General features: G+C 42.7%; 1 protein-coding gene across 1 annotated transcript; it reads left to right on the top strand.

Annotated features, from left to right (window-relative positions):
* Positions 1-467: 467 nt before the first annotated feature.
* On the top strand, positions 468-16,038 carry LOC121912146. The gene is made up of 7 exons (XM_042434237.1): positions 468-871; positions 989-1,094; positions 1,187-1,791; positions 2,008-2,068; positions 3,238-11,784; positions 11,845-14,013; positions 14,092-16,038. The coding sequence occupies exons 5-7, from the start codon at positions 3,435-3,437 to the stop codon at positions 14,877-14,879; spliced, it is 11,307 nt and encodes a 3,768-aa protein (XP_042290171.1). The 5' UTR covers positions 468-871; positions 989-1,094; positions 1,187-1,791; positions 2,008-2,068; positions 3,238-3,434; the 3' UTR covers positions 14,880-16,038.
* The last annotated feature ends 40 nt before the right edge of the window (positions 16,039-16,078 follow it).

Here is a 16,078-nt window from a genome sequence, read left to right as displayed (position 1 = left end):
TGCCTTATGGCCTTTTCTGCTGGGGGGTGAGTGAGGCTGTAGCCGGGGAGATTAGACCTCCATAGTTTAACTAGTGTAATAAGAGAGCGTTGAAATGAACATCTCAGATATGTGGCAATAAATTAAAAACCTTTCTGCAGGGGAATTAAGGAGAAAATTGCAAAAAGATTTCAGTCGTATGTTCTTGTGGTCAATATTCAAGTCAGTGGTGATGATAGTATGTGGGAGGTGACCAAAAGCCACTTGTTGACACTCCATATAGTGCTTCTCATTTTTGTTCAACGAAGAGGGAGGCACTCCAGTGTGAGGCAATTGAGTTATTTATGTCTCCCTGAGGAGGACCCAAACTGAGCCCCCTCTACCCAACACCCACAATAATGACACATGTACAACAAATTAGGTTTTTCTCTAAGTTTAGACCCCACAACCTCCTCATCGAGTTGTAACGTTCCCCCAGTTTGCTGACATGTTAGCTTTAGCCGCTAATGGCCGACAGTTAGCTGTCCAGATTTATAAATAGTTGAGAGGCTGTTTGTTTCATCCATCTGACACTCGACACCAAAGGATCTCGCAGAACCGCATGCTAGCTCAAGCCCTCAATCTGTCCCCCATGGTGGACACTCTCTCTGGGACAACTCCTCTATTTCTGTCTGGTGTCCGGCCCCAAGTCCCGGTGCCTGTCTCTGGTCAGATGCTCAAAGACCAGACTGTGGACTACATAGAGGATTTGCTTTGGATTGTTGTCAATAGAAAAAGCCAGAGCTGCCAGAAAGGTGTCAGGGCAGGATCACATCAATAGCACCTTTTTGGGGGAGACGGAACCTTTTAGGAGTTACAATAAGGCCCAAATTATGGATTATAAGACTGGAAGGTAAGGCAAGACCTCACTGTACATTCTTGTTTATGTTGAGAGATGGATACTTGAAAAAAAAAAAAAGCTCTTAATCGACCTACTCAACCATACATACATGCATGTTCTCTTTTTCAGTGGTTTCATTTTATAAAGTACATTATCATGAAGATAAATAAATGTCAAGATATGACAAATCCACTACTTTAATCCCCAAAAGAAAATACACATTCACTCACTAAAGGTAATGTGCAACTTCAGCGACTGAATTAGATTTAATTTCACTGACAGTTGCTGACATTTATAAATATTAAGTCATATCCTTTCTGCTCTTAGAAATGACAGATTTGCTGCTGTTTGGTCTACGTTTGGATCCAGGGATCTTGTGAAAGGAGGCCTCTTTGGTGTCAGGTTTTAGAGTTGGAGGCCTGTCGCTGGACAAAAATAAACCTGTCACATGCAAGAATGAACAGAAATCATCCTGACAGTTTGACATGAGATTATTGTTGCAAAATGGCGTTTGAATTAGGAATATCCACCATAACTGTGCTTGATTTTTTTATGTTTTGTTTTCTCATGATGTATGACTGAACAGAATGTGGAGTTTAGGTCGTACAAAGAGTAGAGAAGGAGTGACATGTAAATTAAAAGTCTTTGAGCTTTTGTGTCTTGAATGCAATGTTTCCCCGTAATTACCATGCACTGGAATAAGTGTAACTGTAAAAAGACATGTAATTGCCTGTTTAAAAGCTGCTGTTGTTTTCTGCTTAAGAGGAAAGGTGTTGCAGGAAATGTTTAAACAATTGCTACATGACTTTTATTTGATATACAGATGCAGCTTGGCAGCACAGCGGTGTGGTGTAGCTGTTCTGTAGATGCATATGAGATGGATGGCCTCCAGGTCAGAAGACGTTAATGAACCACTGGATATTCTGAGCAAGGTGACGGCTGCCTGGCAGCTACAATTTAAGCAGAACATAACCATGACACTGCCTTGTTGCCTCTAAATGTGCAAACATTTCATTTTAAAGTTGGGAATAAGATGTCTCTCTTAGTTTGCAAGCAAGAAATTATGTTAATACTGTGTGTGCATTATATTTTTAACATTAAGTTTATTTTTTCACTATATATTGTTAATTTTATATTCTGTCTATTAGAAGTACAATTTTGAAGGCCCTTCACAACCTACCTAAGCCAGCTTACGGGTGATGAGTCAGAGTAAGTTGGAAAAGTCATTGCGTCACCTACTACAAATATCTCACAGCCCTCAACCAAGGCCATCTTAGACAGTTTGCACAAAGCAGCACTAACTAACTTTTTATTTCACGAATTGGACATTCTGTTAATGTTAATGGTTTAACTTTTTTTAAATACAGCTTGTTTTTAATAAGTTCGTTGTCACATTAAAACATTTTAGATGACAAATTATGTACTCACACCAGCGATACGCTTTCTAATTTTACCTCTTAAATCTATGTTTAGCAGCACTTCTACTTCAGGATATTTTGGTTCTCTTTCCACCTGCCCTCTCTGTAGTGTAGTAAAACCAAACAGGTTTTTCTACAAGATAAGTTTCAAATGAAATGTCACTTCTAGCTGGTCCTAACCAGAATCTTTAACTTTCACTCAAAGAGAAACAGCTTGATAGAAGTCTAACCTGCTAGTCTAGGGTGTATGAAGGGTGTTAAAATGATCTCATTAACATGAACACAGTTGAGACAGTGTTGCAGTATGTGCTTTTTAGTGAACCAATATCAATATCTAGTGGTTTAAATCAAAATCACAGACAACACAAACGTGGTCTGTCTCCAATTGGGAAAAAGCTGATTTTTGGGTCAGTGGTTAAGGTTAGGATTAGGTTATGGTTAGGGCTAGGGTAAGTCTCCAGGAAATGAATGTACGTCTATGTAATGACCCCAAAAGTGAACATGATCTGATATGTGTATGTGTGTATGTGCTGTCATCTATGTTTGTACGGATGCGTCTTGCTTTCCTAAAATAACTCACGTGAGGCTGTCTTTACTGTGCCCAGCAACAGTGTAGTTTTATTCACAACATGTTCATGAAGGTCACACTGATTGAGTGGAAGGATTTACAAGGCAGTTTTAAGAACCACATACAGTACATTGCTGCTTATGCAAAAGAAAAAAAGCTTCTTATCAAGGACAGCTATCATGAATTATCAAGCCCACAACAGTCAGTCAACGACAGTTTTTAAAACAATCTGACATGAGAAAAAACTGTAGATCTTTGTGTATATCTTAATATTTGGATTAACTATGAAAGTTTAAATGCAGCAAACACATCATGCAGACACTGTGTGTTTGAAGAGTGTGTGAGTCCATGGTCATGTCCAGGCTAATTCTCCTTTCTCTTCTCTCTGGTAGGAAACTCCAAGTTTTTTTTGGACAGAGGACAACTAAAATGCACAATGCCGTAGGAGCTACTGGCTGCCCAAAATCCTGACTGGGGGCACTAAACTCTGGGTCCTGCTAGCTTCACCAGCAGAGAGTGTGTATAATTTGGGGTTTGCATGAATGACTGAACACCTGAGGACAGAGCTCTTTGTTAGCGAGCCTGCATCATGACCTCAGCTGAGAAACGCCGCTCTAGCCGAAAGAGTGGTGGACATCGAAAGCACAGTGATGGGGGCTACAGCGACACCTCCAGTGGTGGGTCCTTTCTGGATGAGACTGACCGTGAAGTCAGCAATCTGACAGATCGAGCATTCAGGAGTCTCTGCATTGGAGATGAGGCTGTTTATAATGACTCGGACCTCTGCTCATCTTCACCCTGCACCCAGAGAGACAGACAGCTGGCCTTTAGCCAGAGTGGCCAGGACAGAGACAGAGAGGACCGAGAGAGGGAGGAACTTAAAAGAGCTGCACATGAGAGCTTCAGTCTCAGGATGCAGCAGTATGGACAGGACTGGATCCATGAAGGAATGTATGGGGCCGAGATCCACAGAGATCCACAGTGGGGGGTTTATGGGGAGAGGACACAGGGGAGGGTTTCTGCCACATTCCAGCACTCCTTTATGGAAATGTCACAGCAAGAGAAATCTCTCAATGAAGAACAGCTGTCCTTCTTCAGCAATGGAGCCACAGAGTTGAGTTCGCAGCAACGCAGGAGCCGCTCCAGAGTTTCTTCTCTTATCAGAGCTTTTAACTCTGAGGGACACAGGGATGGAGCAGGGATGGATGGTAAACTAAGAGAGTGGAATGATGAGACAACTTGGGACAAATCAGCTCTGATGAGCATCCAAAGGGAACTTTCTGAATTCTCTACATCATACCAGCAAAACTTTGACAGTGGTCATTTCCCCCCAGCTGGTCCGTTCTCATCCCAAGGCACCAACTTCTACTCCTCTGAAGTAGCTGCAGTGGCTCACATGAATTCTGCATCGTCTTTTATGAGATCTTCCCACAGTAAACACAGCATGTTGACACAGGTTAACTGTAACTCTAACTTCTTTATACATAGTGAGTTTAGTCCCTTCAGAGTATGGAGGGACCATAACAGGTTCCCTTTCCAACAAGGAGAAGTCTCAGGATTTATGCACTGTTCAGAGTTCCCTAAATGGTGTGAGACACCAATGTACAAGGAGCTTTCACTGGAAGCCCAACCACAGGGTCCCTCTATGTTTGAGGAGAGGGGTATTGGACACCAGAGGAATACATTGGCGCCTATGGTACCGGCGACCCCTTCACGTTCCACATCAACATCCACAATGTTGCAGAAAGCGTCCGCCGTGGAGAAACGCTGTGAGTCTGAGTTGGCAGGACATTATCCCAACAGGAAGAGGACACAGAACAGGCTCCCATCTCAACGCCCATCAACTGCATCACCCACCATTGAGATGTCTCGACGTGTGCGTGACACCATTAGCTCCGTCAAAGCCCTCCAGCACAAAATCAAAATGATGACAGAGAAAAATATTACAACAGAGTTGACAACAAATAAACAAGAAGTATTTTATGGCAATGAGAATTTAATTCCATTTGGTAACAATGCAGTAACAGTGGCACCAGATGTTGTTAGAAGTAACAGCAGCACAGCTCCCTTCAACATTAGTCAGCTGCTCACACCTCAAGTCCATGTACATCAAGAGACATCAGAGGTGCAGCAGTATGCAGTTTCTCCTCAACCTGTGGAACATGCTCCAGTGCGAGCTGAAAGCAGGGGAGCCACTCCTGATGTTAGGATGTCTAGCTATAAATCCAGAGCCACTAGCCTCCTCTTCAATCTCAAAGACAACAGGAAGAGAGTGAAAAGCACCTACAGTCCTACCAAATTTAAAGGCTTGGAGACACTGGAGAAAAACAAACAGCCCTCTTTCCAGGAACCCAGAGACATTGTGATAGATATTCCTGAGTTTCCAGATCCAGACATTCAAATTCCTCGAGTTGAGGAATCCAGCTGGACAAATGAGGCCTCACATCAATATGTAAAACAGTATCATAGCACTGGACTGTCACTTACAGCAACGCATTCTCAATCTGCTACAGCATATACAGGCCAAATTTCAGAACACATTTCAAGTGAATACCAGACAACTCAGGTGCAAGATGAGATGGTTCATCATTCTGGGTTCACTGGCTACATACCTGAAAATTACTCTAGCAATCAGCTGGCTAATGGACAGAATCTCCATGAGGACTTATCATCATGTACTCCCTATAAGCAAGGCATGATTGAGAACGTAGAAACTCTGGGAGGGGATATATATAGGGATAAACCAACTTATAAAGCTACAGACATGCCAAGGCTAAATGCTGAAAACAGTCAAATCAGAGAATATTTAAAAGGCAAGGCAAATACTCAGCAACATTTTAATGAAGCAGTGGGAAGCGAATACACAAAGGTGGATAGATATCAGCAACTGAAAGAGAACAAATATGATTACAGTAATGTGTCCTCACAGGATAGGTGGAGACAGACAAACAACCAAGACACAGAAAAGCTCAGTCTGAATGCAGATATTGCTCCATGGAAACAAGAGATATCTGCTTTAATGGAAAAAGACCAACATGAACAGGATTACCAAAAAGCAGCTGTGATAAAGGAGGAACTCAGTTCACCAAGAGACAAATACAGAAGAGAAAATCCACAGAGTATAAATAAAGAACACAAGCAAATGCCACAATATGCTCCACCTTCTAATGACGCTGTACAAAATCCAGCATATCATGGACAACAGCAACCTGGAGCATTTAGGGACAAATATACACTTCAAAAGTACTATGGACAGAATGAGGAAAATGAAATGAAAGAGAATTATTTGACACCCGATTATAACAGATATACTGATCAAGAATACAGAAACAAACACACCTTTTATTCAGATGAAGACAAAACTACTCTAATGCAAGAAACAGGTCAGAAAAAACAATATTCGCCAATGCTAAGGGAGAAAACGTTCCAGCCAAAAGAAGCTAAAAAACAGTTTGAACACAATATGCAAAAGAATTCATTATCTGTCCCTGACAAAGCATTCACACACACAACGGCCAACCGGGAGAAGGATAGACAGTTTGTTGAGGTCAAGGCTGCACAGGACACAGCAGAACAGTTAAAAGCACAGCGCACCCAAGCAGAACTTGCAAAAGCTCAGCACTGGGATCAAGTGGAACAGCCCAAAGCAGAACCAGCTAAGGTCATTTTAGCAGGTCAGACTGGGTCAGAGAAAGCCAAAGCAGAACTAACAGAGCAGGACAGCACAAAACAGGCAAATGCAGAGTTTAAAATGGTCGACAAGGCCCAAGCAGAACATAATGTAACAGAACAGCAAAGAGAGGAGCAGAGGAGAGAAAAACAGACAGAGCGGTCCAGAGGAAAAAAGCCAGAACAAGCTAGAGAGGAACTGATACGAGCAGAGCAAACCAGCATTCAAAATGTAACAGTGCCGAGAAACGTTACAGAAGAAGCAGGAGCCGAGCACGCAAGAGAAGAGCAGAGTGAGCGTGTCAAAACAGAGCAAGCTGATGCAGAGAGGCTAAAAGAAGAACACATAAAAACTGAACTGGCAAAGACCGAGCAGGCTGGGCATACAATAACAGAGCAAGCTAAAATTCAATCAGATCGAAAAGACAGAATAAAACCAGAACAAGTTGAAGCACAACTGGTTAGAGCAGAACAAGTTGAAATAGACAAGATTGAGGCAGAACAAATCAGAACTGTAAAAGTTAAAGCTGAACTTGCTGAAGCAGAGTGCAGAAAAGTAGAACAAGCTAAACTGCAGCAGATGAGAGTGCAACAAGCCAAAGCAGGACAAGAGAAGACAAAGGTAGTTGGAGTGGGAAATGTCAAGGCTGAGCATAATGTTGAGGTTTTTAGAGAGAAGAAAGCTGAGGAAGATTCAATTCAAGCAGATCAGATAAATGCAGAGCAGCTTAAAACAGAGACAACTAAAGCTAACGAAGCAAACACTGAGGTAAGAAAAGCAGAACAGACACAATTGGAACAAACCAAAGTGGAGCTAGCTAAATCAGAGATAACAAAAACACAGAAGATACAGGAATGGTCCGCTAAATCCACAGCAAAACTGACCATGCCAGAACAACAGGTCATAAACGAGCCAAGTAAAGTTGAGCAGGTTAAGACCGAGTTAGCTAAAGCTAAAGCAGAGTTGGCCAAAATAAAGGAGAAAATGAGGGGAGAGCAAAAAGAGAAAGCCAGGAGTACTGTAATCACAAAGGAGGATGACATTGCAAAGAAAGATTTTCCTTTCAGGGCAAATATCAATAAAAATGAAGAGCAGGATCAGGCACCACAAATGAATCAACAGAAAAATGACTCAGTTGTCAGCGGTAATAGTACGGATCGAGGGGCTGAAGATTATGAGAGTCTAAGAGAGAAATATGGTTTAACTAATGCAATCTCAACAAACAGAAATAAAGGGACCCCTGCAGGAAATGTTTCTTCAAATGATGTCAGTGTAACATCATCATTAGCACTTGATAAAGTTGAGACAATGAATAATAAGACACCAAAAGAAAAATATAGTCCAACAAGCAAACTTGCAACACCTAAAACAGAAAATAAGGAGGAAGTAGGCAGCGTTACATCTAATGAGGTGACAGAAAGTCATTATATTTACAGTGAGTCATCCAAAGAGTTCAAATTATCTAGTGGTAATTATTTGCCTCCCAGTGTAGATAAAAGAACAAATAGTGAAAAAGGTGACCCTCTGAAACAAGCTGATGTTTCACAGCAAAGAGATTCTGATTTAGCTAAACCCCCTGAAAGAAAACCCAAGTCCTCTGAACATAGTGTAGTTTCAGGTTTTACCCCTCCCAGAACATTGTTCCATAAAGAAAGAATTCAGACAAAGCAGGAGATTCTGACTTCCAGGATAAAAGCTCATGCTGAGAAAGAGATTTCGGCCATTAAAGAAAAGGGTTTTGCTATACCAGATGGGTTTACATCCAAAAACTCCACCAAGCAATTATCAGGTAGTCAGAGTATTAATATAAGGCAGAGGCCACCATCACATGAGGTGTCTAGAAGGTATGAAAGCACAATGCCAAGTAATACTACACCAAAACAGCAGATGGGACCTTCAGCAATACAAATGGAACCGGTCAAGGCCGTTTCACTTTCCAGCTCTGCAGTAACCACCAGTCAAATACCCGATCCATCACGGAAACAAGTCCCCAAAGAACCAATGAAGAGCATTGACACTGTACCAGAAGCACCCACAGAAGCAAAACAGGCTGGAAGTTATGCCACGAGTACAGATGGAGGCTTGACAGAGAGTCAGAAGAAAGAGGATCAACCTGGAATTAGGTCACCAACACAAGCACTTAACAACAACAAAGGAAAACAGGAAGTAAAACATGGAGAAAACTCTGAAAAACCGAAAGAGGGTCTTATGAACAAAACTGCAATAAACACTGAGCAACTCAACAAGAAGAAAGAGGATCCATCACAAGCTACAAGTAAACATGTAGTAAATCCTGAGGACTCATCACCTTCACTAAAACTTGCCTTTGGTCAGAATGAGACCTCTGTGGCTGATGACAGCTTGGAAATCATGGGAATAACGGTAACTGTGCAAGAAAGAATGAGCGACAGTCAGGGGGATGTAAGCACCCAAGAACAAACTCAAGAAGAGCATAGCCATGCTGAACAAGATAAATGTCATCCCAGCTCAGGTGTAGATATAAGTAAAGAAATTGAATCTTCAACAGAAGTTAGCACAGGAGAAGCAAATGACAGAGTTGCACAGGAAACTCATCCTACAGTAAAAGAAGATCAAATTACAGTCGGTATGAATAATCATCCTGAAAACATGCAAGAAACCTCAACCAGGAAGAACAATGTGACTGAGAAAAGGACTACTCCCCAGCATGAGAGCTCTTATATACATGAGAGACCCCAAAGAGAAATACAACTCCATGAACCCCTGACTGAAAAAGATGTGCCCCCCATGGTCACTGTACCCGCTAAAAATAAAGTGTTGGCTGAAACTCAACCCCATCTCTACAAACAGGACATAATAGCAGGAGAAAAGAAAGACCACACAGATAAAACACCAAAAGAGAACTCGGCAAAGATCATCACAAAAGATCAAGAAGGGATTAATACAGAAGAGAAAAATCCACAAACAATACAAACAGAAGATGTCAATGAGAAGTTCAAGGCCAAAGTGGTGAACACAGTGATCAACTACAAGTATGATTTCTACAGTGCTGATACAGAAACTCTGATAAAAGATGATGTCCATCCATCAGTGAAAGAAGATATAATAACTGTCATAAATCCTTCCAAAAGCATGAACATAGATGACAAGAGTGCACCCCAACTGGAAGAAAAGAGACATGACTCAACACAACCAAAGCCATTTAGCAAAACCAGTCCATCTAACCATTTAACTGAGAATGAAAACAGACATGTACCTCCGAAACATCAGCATATAAAGATGCACACTGGAGAAAATAATCAAGGGGACGATAATGTTCATATAGACGGTATTGCTATCAGAGTTGTACCAGCAGTAACTGAGAACGACAACCTGAAAATGATGGGAAATCATCATATTACAGCTGTCCCTTCTGATGTGGTTGTAGCTAATGAACATAAACAAGTTGAATCATCTACTCTTGATGAAAAAGTGAGCACCTTAAACAAAGAAGACTGGCCAAAAGACCCAACTCCAACAAGCATTGAGGGGCTGATGAAGGACAATTTTGAAGGCAAAGTACATCAACAGAGCAGCCAAAATGTAACAAGTGAGAATACTCATGCTGAAAATAGAAAGCCTGAAAAAATAAAGAAAAATGGGACAACATCAAAGACACAACCAATGGAGGGAGACTATTTTCAAGTTCAAGGGGTAATAGAAACAAACGATGAACCATACAACAATAGCACAAATGTTGGAGATAGGTCAGATGCAGTTTCAAAGAGAAGGGAACTTCCAGGATTACTTCCAAACATTGCTGCAATCAGCAATGAATCATACAAGGAAGGAAAACATGAAGTCTTTGCGTTGGATCAAAGCAAAAAGAAAACAGTGGAATCTTGCCCAGTAAACGCTCAAGAACATGAGAACATGAAAAAGCATAATAGGGAAACAGAAGATAAGACTGCTTCGAAATCGACTGATTGTCCCACAGAGAGACAGAGTGATAAATCTGAAATTATGGACGCTAGTCAAGCTGTTCATATAAGAAAACACCACACAGAAAGAAAATCCAATTTATCAACAAGGGAAAGACACTCAAGAAATTCACAGCCAACAAGGGAAAATGCAGTAAAGGAGAAACCTGAAGTTAAACCAAAACCAAGAGAGAGAACGTCTACAATCCCTGAGATATCAGCAATTGCAGACTATGCCAGATTAAAAGTAATTGTTTCAGAAGAAACAGCAAACACATTTCAGGAATTCCCTCCTAACAAAAAGGAAGGATTCTTTCCACTAATACAGTCTCGTCATAACAGACGTCCAGTGTTCACTGCTGACCCACAAGACCTCTCTGTAAAAGAGAAAAGTTTGCCAAATAAGACAGAGGTCAGCTCCAAAGTGAACAAAGAGCCCAAACCCGTAGTGTTTCCCATTACAGAGAAAGAACATCAAAGGACGGGAATGTTTAAACTGGGAGAGAAAGAAAGACAAGAGAAAATGCTTTTAGATGTCAAAGACAATGAAGGTGTATTAGAAACTGGGGCAAAACATGCTCAAGATCTTGCAGAGAGAAAAAAGTTACAACAAGCACATATTAAGAACCAGGGAGAGGAAGCGGTTGGAGCTGGTACCCAAAGATTTAGTCAAGTAGATCAAAGTATTCATCAGCCAAACAACCATCCCATGCAAACAACAACATCATCTTCTTCAGCCAACAAGCCAAGAAATGCCTCTGTCTCACAACATCTAAAACCACTTGATACCTCCAATCCACATGAAAAAACAGAATATTCCTCAGCCGAAAGAATGCCAAACTTGGATAGAGACTCTCATCCACAGCCTATTGTGGGGCAAATGTACAACATGAAAGAAAGTAAAAGAAATCTGAGAAAAGGTGAAAAGATTGAAGATAGAAACACAGTGGTTAAGATCGGGGAAGACAGGACAGAAAAACAAAGACAAGAAATTCTTTCAACTCCTCATGCAGAAACCACAGTAAAACCGCAGAGCAGGGCAAAACAATGGGAGGAATCTTCGAGGACAGAAGTAGAGAAAAGAGCAGAAGACATAAGAGTAAAAAACATGATAGAAGAGAGAAGAACTTCTCTGGCCGAAGAAGAGAGAAGAGCTGCTCTGAGAGAAGAGGAGAGAAGAGCAAGAGAGAGGGAGGCCATATCTATTAAGATCAAGGAGAGGCGGGAAAAACTAAAGGAAGCAGAGCAAAGAGCAGTGGAAGAAAGAAAAGCAAAACAGGTAGAGGAGGAGAGAGCTGCGCAAAAAGAAGAGGAGGGGAGGAGAGCAAAGCAAAGAGAAGAGGAAAGGAGAATGAGAGAAATCGAGGAGGAAAGGAGGGCAAAACTGAGAGCGGAGGAAGAGAGGATGAAAGAGATTGAGGAGAGGAGGGTAAAACAGAGAGAGGAGGAGAGAGCTGCGCAAGATGAGCAGCAGAGGAGAGATGCTCTAATTGAGGAGCAAAGGCGAGCCAGACAGGTTGAGGAGGAGAAGAGACTCGCTCATATTGAGGAGGAGAGGAACAGAAAACAAAGAGAGCTGGAGAGAGCTGCTCAAGAGGAGCAGCAGAAAAGAGCTGCTCTAATTGAGGAGCAAAGGCAAAAGGCCAAAAAGATTGAGAAGAGACTCGCTTATATTGAGGAGGAGAGGAAAAGAAAACAGATTGAGGAGGAGAGAGCTGCTCAAGAGGAGCAGCAGAAAAGAGATGCTCTAATTGAGGAGCAAAGGCTAGCCAAACAGGTTGAGGAGGAGAAGAGACTCGCTTATATTGAGGAGGAGAGGAAAATAAAACAGATTGAGGAGGAGAAAGCTGCTCAAGAGGAGCAGCAGAGGAGAAATGCTCTAATTGAGGAGCAAAGGCGAGCCAAACAGGTTGAAGAGGAGAAGAGACTCGCTTATATTGAGGAGGAGAGGAAAAGAAAACAGATTGAGGAGGAGAAAGCTGCTCAAATTGCAGAAGAGAAAAGGATTAAAAAGATTCAGGAGCAGAAGAAACATGAGCAGCAGATTTTGGAGCAGAGAAGAGAAAGACAGAAAAAAGAAGAGTGGATGAGAGCTCAAAAAGAGGAGGAGGAAAGGAGAGCTGTTGACAAAGAGAAAGCAATTGCAAAACAAAGAGAAGAACAGCAAACCAAAGAGGAGAAGGCCAGGCTCCTTGAGGAGGCAAGTCAAACAGCACAGAGAGAGGAGAAGCGAGTAGCAAAAGAGCGGTTGCAGGCTCAAAGAGAGGAGGAGATCAGGGCTAAAAAGAGAGAAGACGAAAAGTTAGCAGCTCACAGAGAGAAAGAGAGAGCTGCTCGGGTGGAGGAGCAGAAAAGAGCAGCGCAGAGGATGGATGCTCTTCAGTACTACGCCATCACTTCAACAGAGTCCGAAAGGAAACCCAGAGAAAGACAACTACGCTCTCCTATACCCTCCCAACAAAGAAACAATGCATCTGAGTCAACTGAGGACTCTGGATCCTACAGTAGGCTACACAGGTCTCATGCCACTGCATCTCCAGCTCCATCCCTCCCCCGCTCCAGCAGCTCCTCTCCTGCTCTGGGAGTCAAGCCCTCAATGTTCAGGGTGAAGGATAACACCTTCAGAGGTTTCTCTTTCACCAAGTCAGTCAAACCACGCTTCCATAAGAACTTTGGAGAAGATTTCAGGGTAGGTTCACCCATGGGTTCAGAGAGAGGAGAGGAGGAGCAGGACATAATGAGACGTAATGCAGGAACTCCCATCCATCCTGATACAGTCACAAGACTTGCTGCTATCAAAGAAACTTCGCCCCTTCACATAGCATCTTCATCACAGGATTACTCGGCCCCTCCTCCGCACTACAGGCCCTACTCCAGGAGAAGCTTCGTTCTGGATGAAGATGACTCCCGCTCTGTCATCAGCAACATGTCTGAGGATGTGGAGAGTTTTGCCACCAGCGCAGCAGACCTGGCGGATTTACGGGGACTGTATGACTACGAGAGGCCAGAGTCAGCCTGCAGTTTCAGCAGTGATGTGTCCCGCTTGGGAAAGCCTCCGGCTGTTCCCCCAAAGAGTGAGAAAGCCCTGCTTAGGGCAAAAAGACTGGCCAAACGGAGGATAAAGAAAGAGATGTCCAAGACTGCAGGAGACAGCCCTGCTGAGAAATCTCTTCAAGAAGTCCCAAGCATCCCTTCATCCTCCTCTGAGGTATGCTACTCCAACCGCACTGCTGTGGCTTCCCCTCATTTTTCCCCTCCTGTCTCGCTCGCTCATGCGCCAACATTGGGGTCTCGCTTGCCCTCTTCGCATACCGAGCACCAGCCCTCCCACCGCTCTTCCCATGCCTCCCCTCATGCCACTACCCCTATCTCCTTCCCAGTTGCCACCCCTCATGCCACTACCCCTGTCTCCTTCCCAGTTGCCACCCCTCATGCCACTACCCCTGTCTCCTTCCCAGTTGCCTCCCCTCATGCCACTACCCCTGTCTGCCTCCCAGTTGCCTCTCCTCATGTCACTACCCCAGTCTCCTTCCCAGTTGCCTCTCCTCATGCCACTGGCCCTGTCTCCCTCCCAGTTGCCTCTGCTCATGCTACTGGCCCTGTCTCCCTCCCAGTTGCCTCTCCTCATGCTACTGGCCCTGTTTCCCACCCTGCTACTCCTAAGACAGTTGCTCATGTTCCTTCTTCTCCCATTCTCCATCATGCTAACCACCCAGCTCCAGTGACACAGTACCATGTAGAGTCAAGCTATCCCCAGTCCTACCCGCTGACCCAGCGTAAGGTGCTGCAAGACCTTGACTCTGGTCAGTATTTTGTAGTGGATGTGCCTGTTAAGGTGAAAACGAAGACTTTCTTTGACCCAGAGACGGGGAAGTATGTTCAGCTGAATGTGCGCGAGTCTGGCAAGAGCACCTCCCGACCCCAGTCCCAGCAACCCCACATGCAGGCCAAGCAGCAACAACAGCCTCTCACCCAGGCATCTCCAGGCGGTAAGCCCCTTGTGGTTTATCAAGGCTACCACGGTAATCCACAAGGCTACCAACCTGCAGGTGTCTCCTCTGTGCACCCCCAAAGGTCATCCTCAGTTACGTCAGCCCCAGTGACTCTCTCCCAGGATCAACAGCCTGTTAGGGAGAACCACACTTACAGACATCAAGCCCCCGAAAGTGGACAGAACTCTGAGGGGCATCGCTACAGCCCAGAGAAGACTCCATACATGGACACGGTTAATGATAAAGACAAAACACATAACACCGTTTACAACACACATGGCTCAAATGAGTTGGTCCCAGAGTGTGACACAAACAGCCAGCTTGCAGGAAGCTCGGTTTGTGAAAATGATAACTCAGCCCACTCAAGGTATCAGTCTTGTGATATAATAACTATGGGTGAACTGGAGGACTTTATGGAGGTGTATGACTGGTGAGGAAGTTTTAGGGGTTGATAATGTAATGCAGACAAGTGGCTAAGTAAAGTCTTTGATAAAATAAAGATACCCAAAAAGCACAGTATGAATGGATCATCATATAAAGTATTTTGTTTGTAAATGTGACTTTTTTTCAAGTGAAAAAAGTCTCAGAATGTTTTTGCTTTGTAGTTGAAAAAAAGTCCCTGTGACATGCTGTTAAATTGCTGCTGTCAATTTTGGAGATTTACTGTTAAGCTATTTATTGTGTTACAGAGAATTTCACCATTCCATTTGACTTTTTGAATGTGAGACGCTAAGATGTTTTTCTTGTGTATACAGTGTGATCAATAATCTGTTGCCTCCTAGAAGTACACTATGATGCAACAAACAGCTCAGCTCAGAGAAACGTTTGGTTTCTGCTATGAACACTGATCGGCTTGCTTAAGTTTTCATTCTCTTTTCTTGTTGGAGAAATCCTACTTTTGGCGTTTTGTAATGCATGAAATCTTCTTAAATCCACAGCGTCAATCAAAGATCTGCACATGGTATAAAGCATACTGTAGTTTTGTGTGTTCAACCACTGTGTCAAAGTTGATTATAGGTGTTTGTAAGGTTTAATTTCATACAGTAGTCCATTTTTAAAGTGGGAGGTTTGTGAGAATGTTTCTTTGTTGCTGTGAGTAGTGTGACATGGACTTGTTCAGGCAATAAAAACACACTTCATTCAAACTAAATAATTTCTCACCACAATGAATGTCTTTCAAAATCACATTGTAAAGGTTATAAATAAAGAGGAAATGTAAAAGAAGATATTGATTTCATTTTACTACTCAAAAGACTGTAGTAACAATATAATATTACTATCACTGGCATCCTGTTTTGACTGTTTAAATGTCCCATGGGTCTGAATGACTCAAATTGAAGAGTCTCTTTACTGAGTGCATAAGACAATTACAAAGTGTTATTGAGAGAGTGAAATGAGTCTTTAGAGAGTTTATAGACAGAAAAAAGAGATTAACATTTTGTATATTCTGTGTGTGTGTCCTTTTTCTGTATGAACCTATCCAAATGCTTAACTCTTTGCATACTATACCCTTGGGATCCAATGATAGAAATAATACAGCCTTGAAATGTCTTTCCTTTGATTTCCCTTGATTCACGAACTCAGAATAAATGTACACTGCTGTGAATGGTGAGAGTGCCTGCATGCAGTACTC

Source organism: Thunnus maccoyii, chromosome 14 (genome assembly GCF_910596095.1).
Source record: "Thunnus maccoyii chromosome 14, fThuMac1.1, whole genome shotgun sequence".
Taxonomy (NCBI): domain Eukaryota; kingdom Metazoa; phylum Chordata; class Actinopteri; order Scombriformes; family Scombridae; genus Thunnus; species Thunnus maccoyii.
This window is presented reverse-complemented; position numbering and strand designations above follow the sequence as displayed.

Excerpts from the sequence above, each read along its gene's own strand:
- LOC121912146 (XM_042434237.1), top strand. The coding sequence starts at position 3,435 with ATGACCTCAGCTGAGAAACGCCGCTCTAGCCGAAAGAGTGGTGGACAT. Across the intron at positions 11,785-11,844 it reads GGAGGGGAGGAGAGCAAAGC|CGGAGGAAGAGAGGATGAAA; the intron begins AAAGAGAAGAGG and ends CAAAACTGAGAG. Across the intron at positions 14,014-14,091 it reads CTCTCCTCATGCCACTGGCC|CTGTTTCCCACCCTGCTACT; the intron begins CTGTCTCCCTCC and ends ATGCTACTGGCC.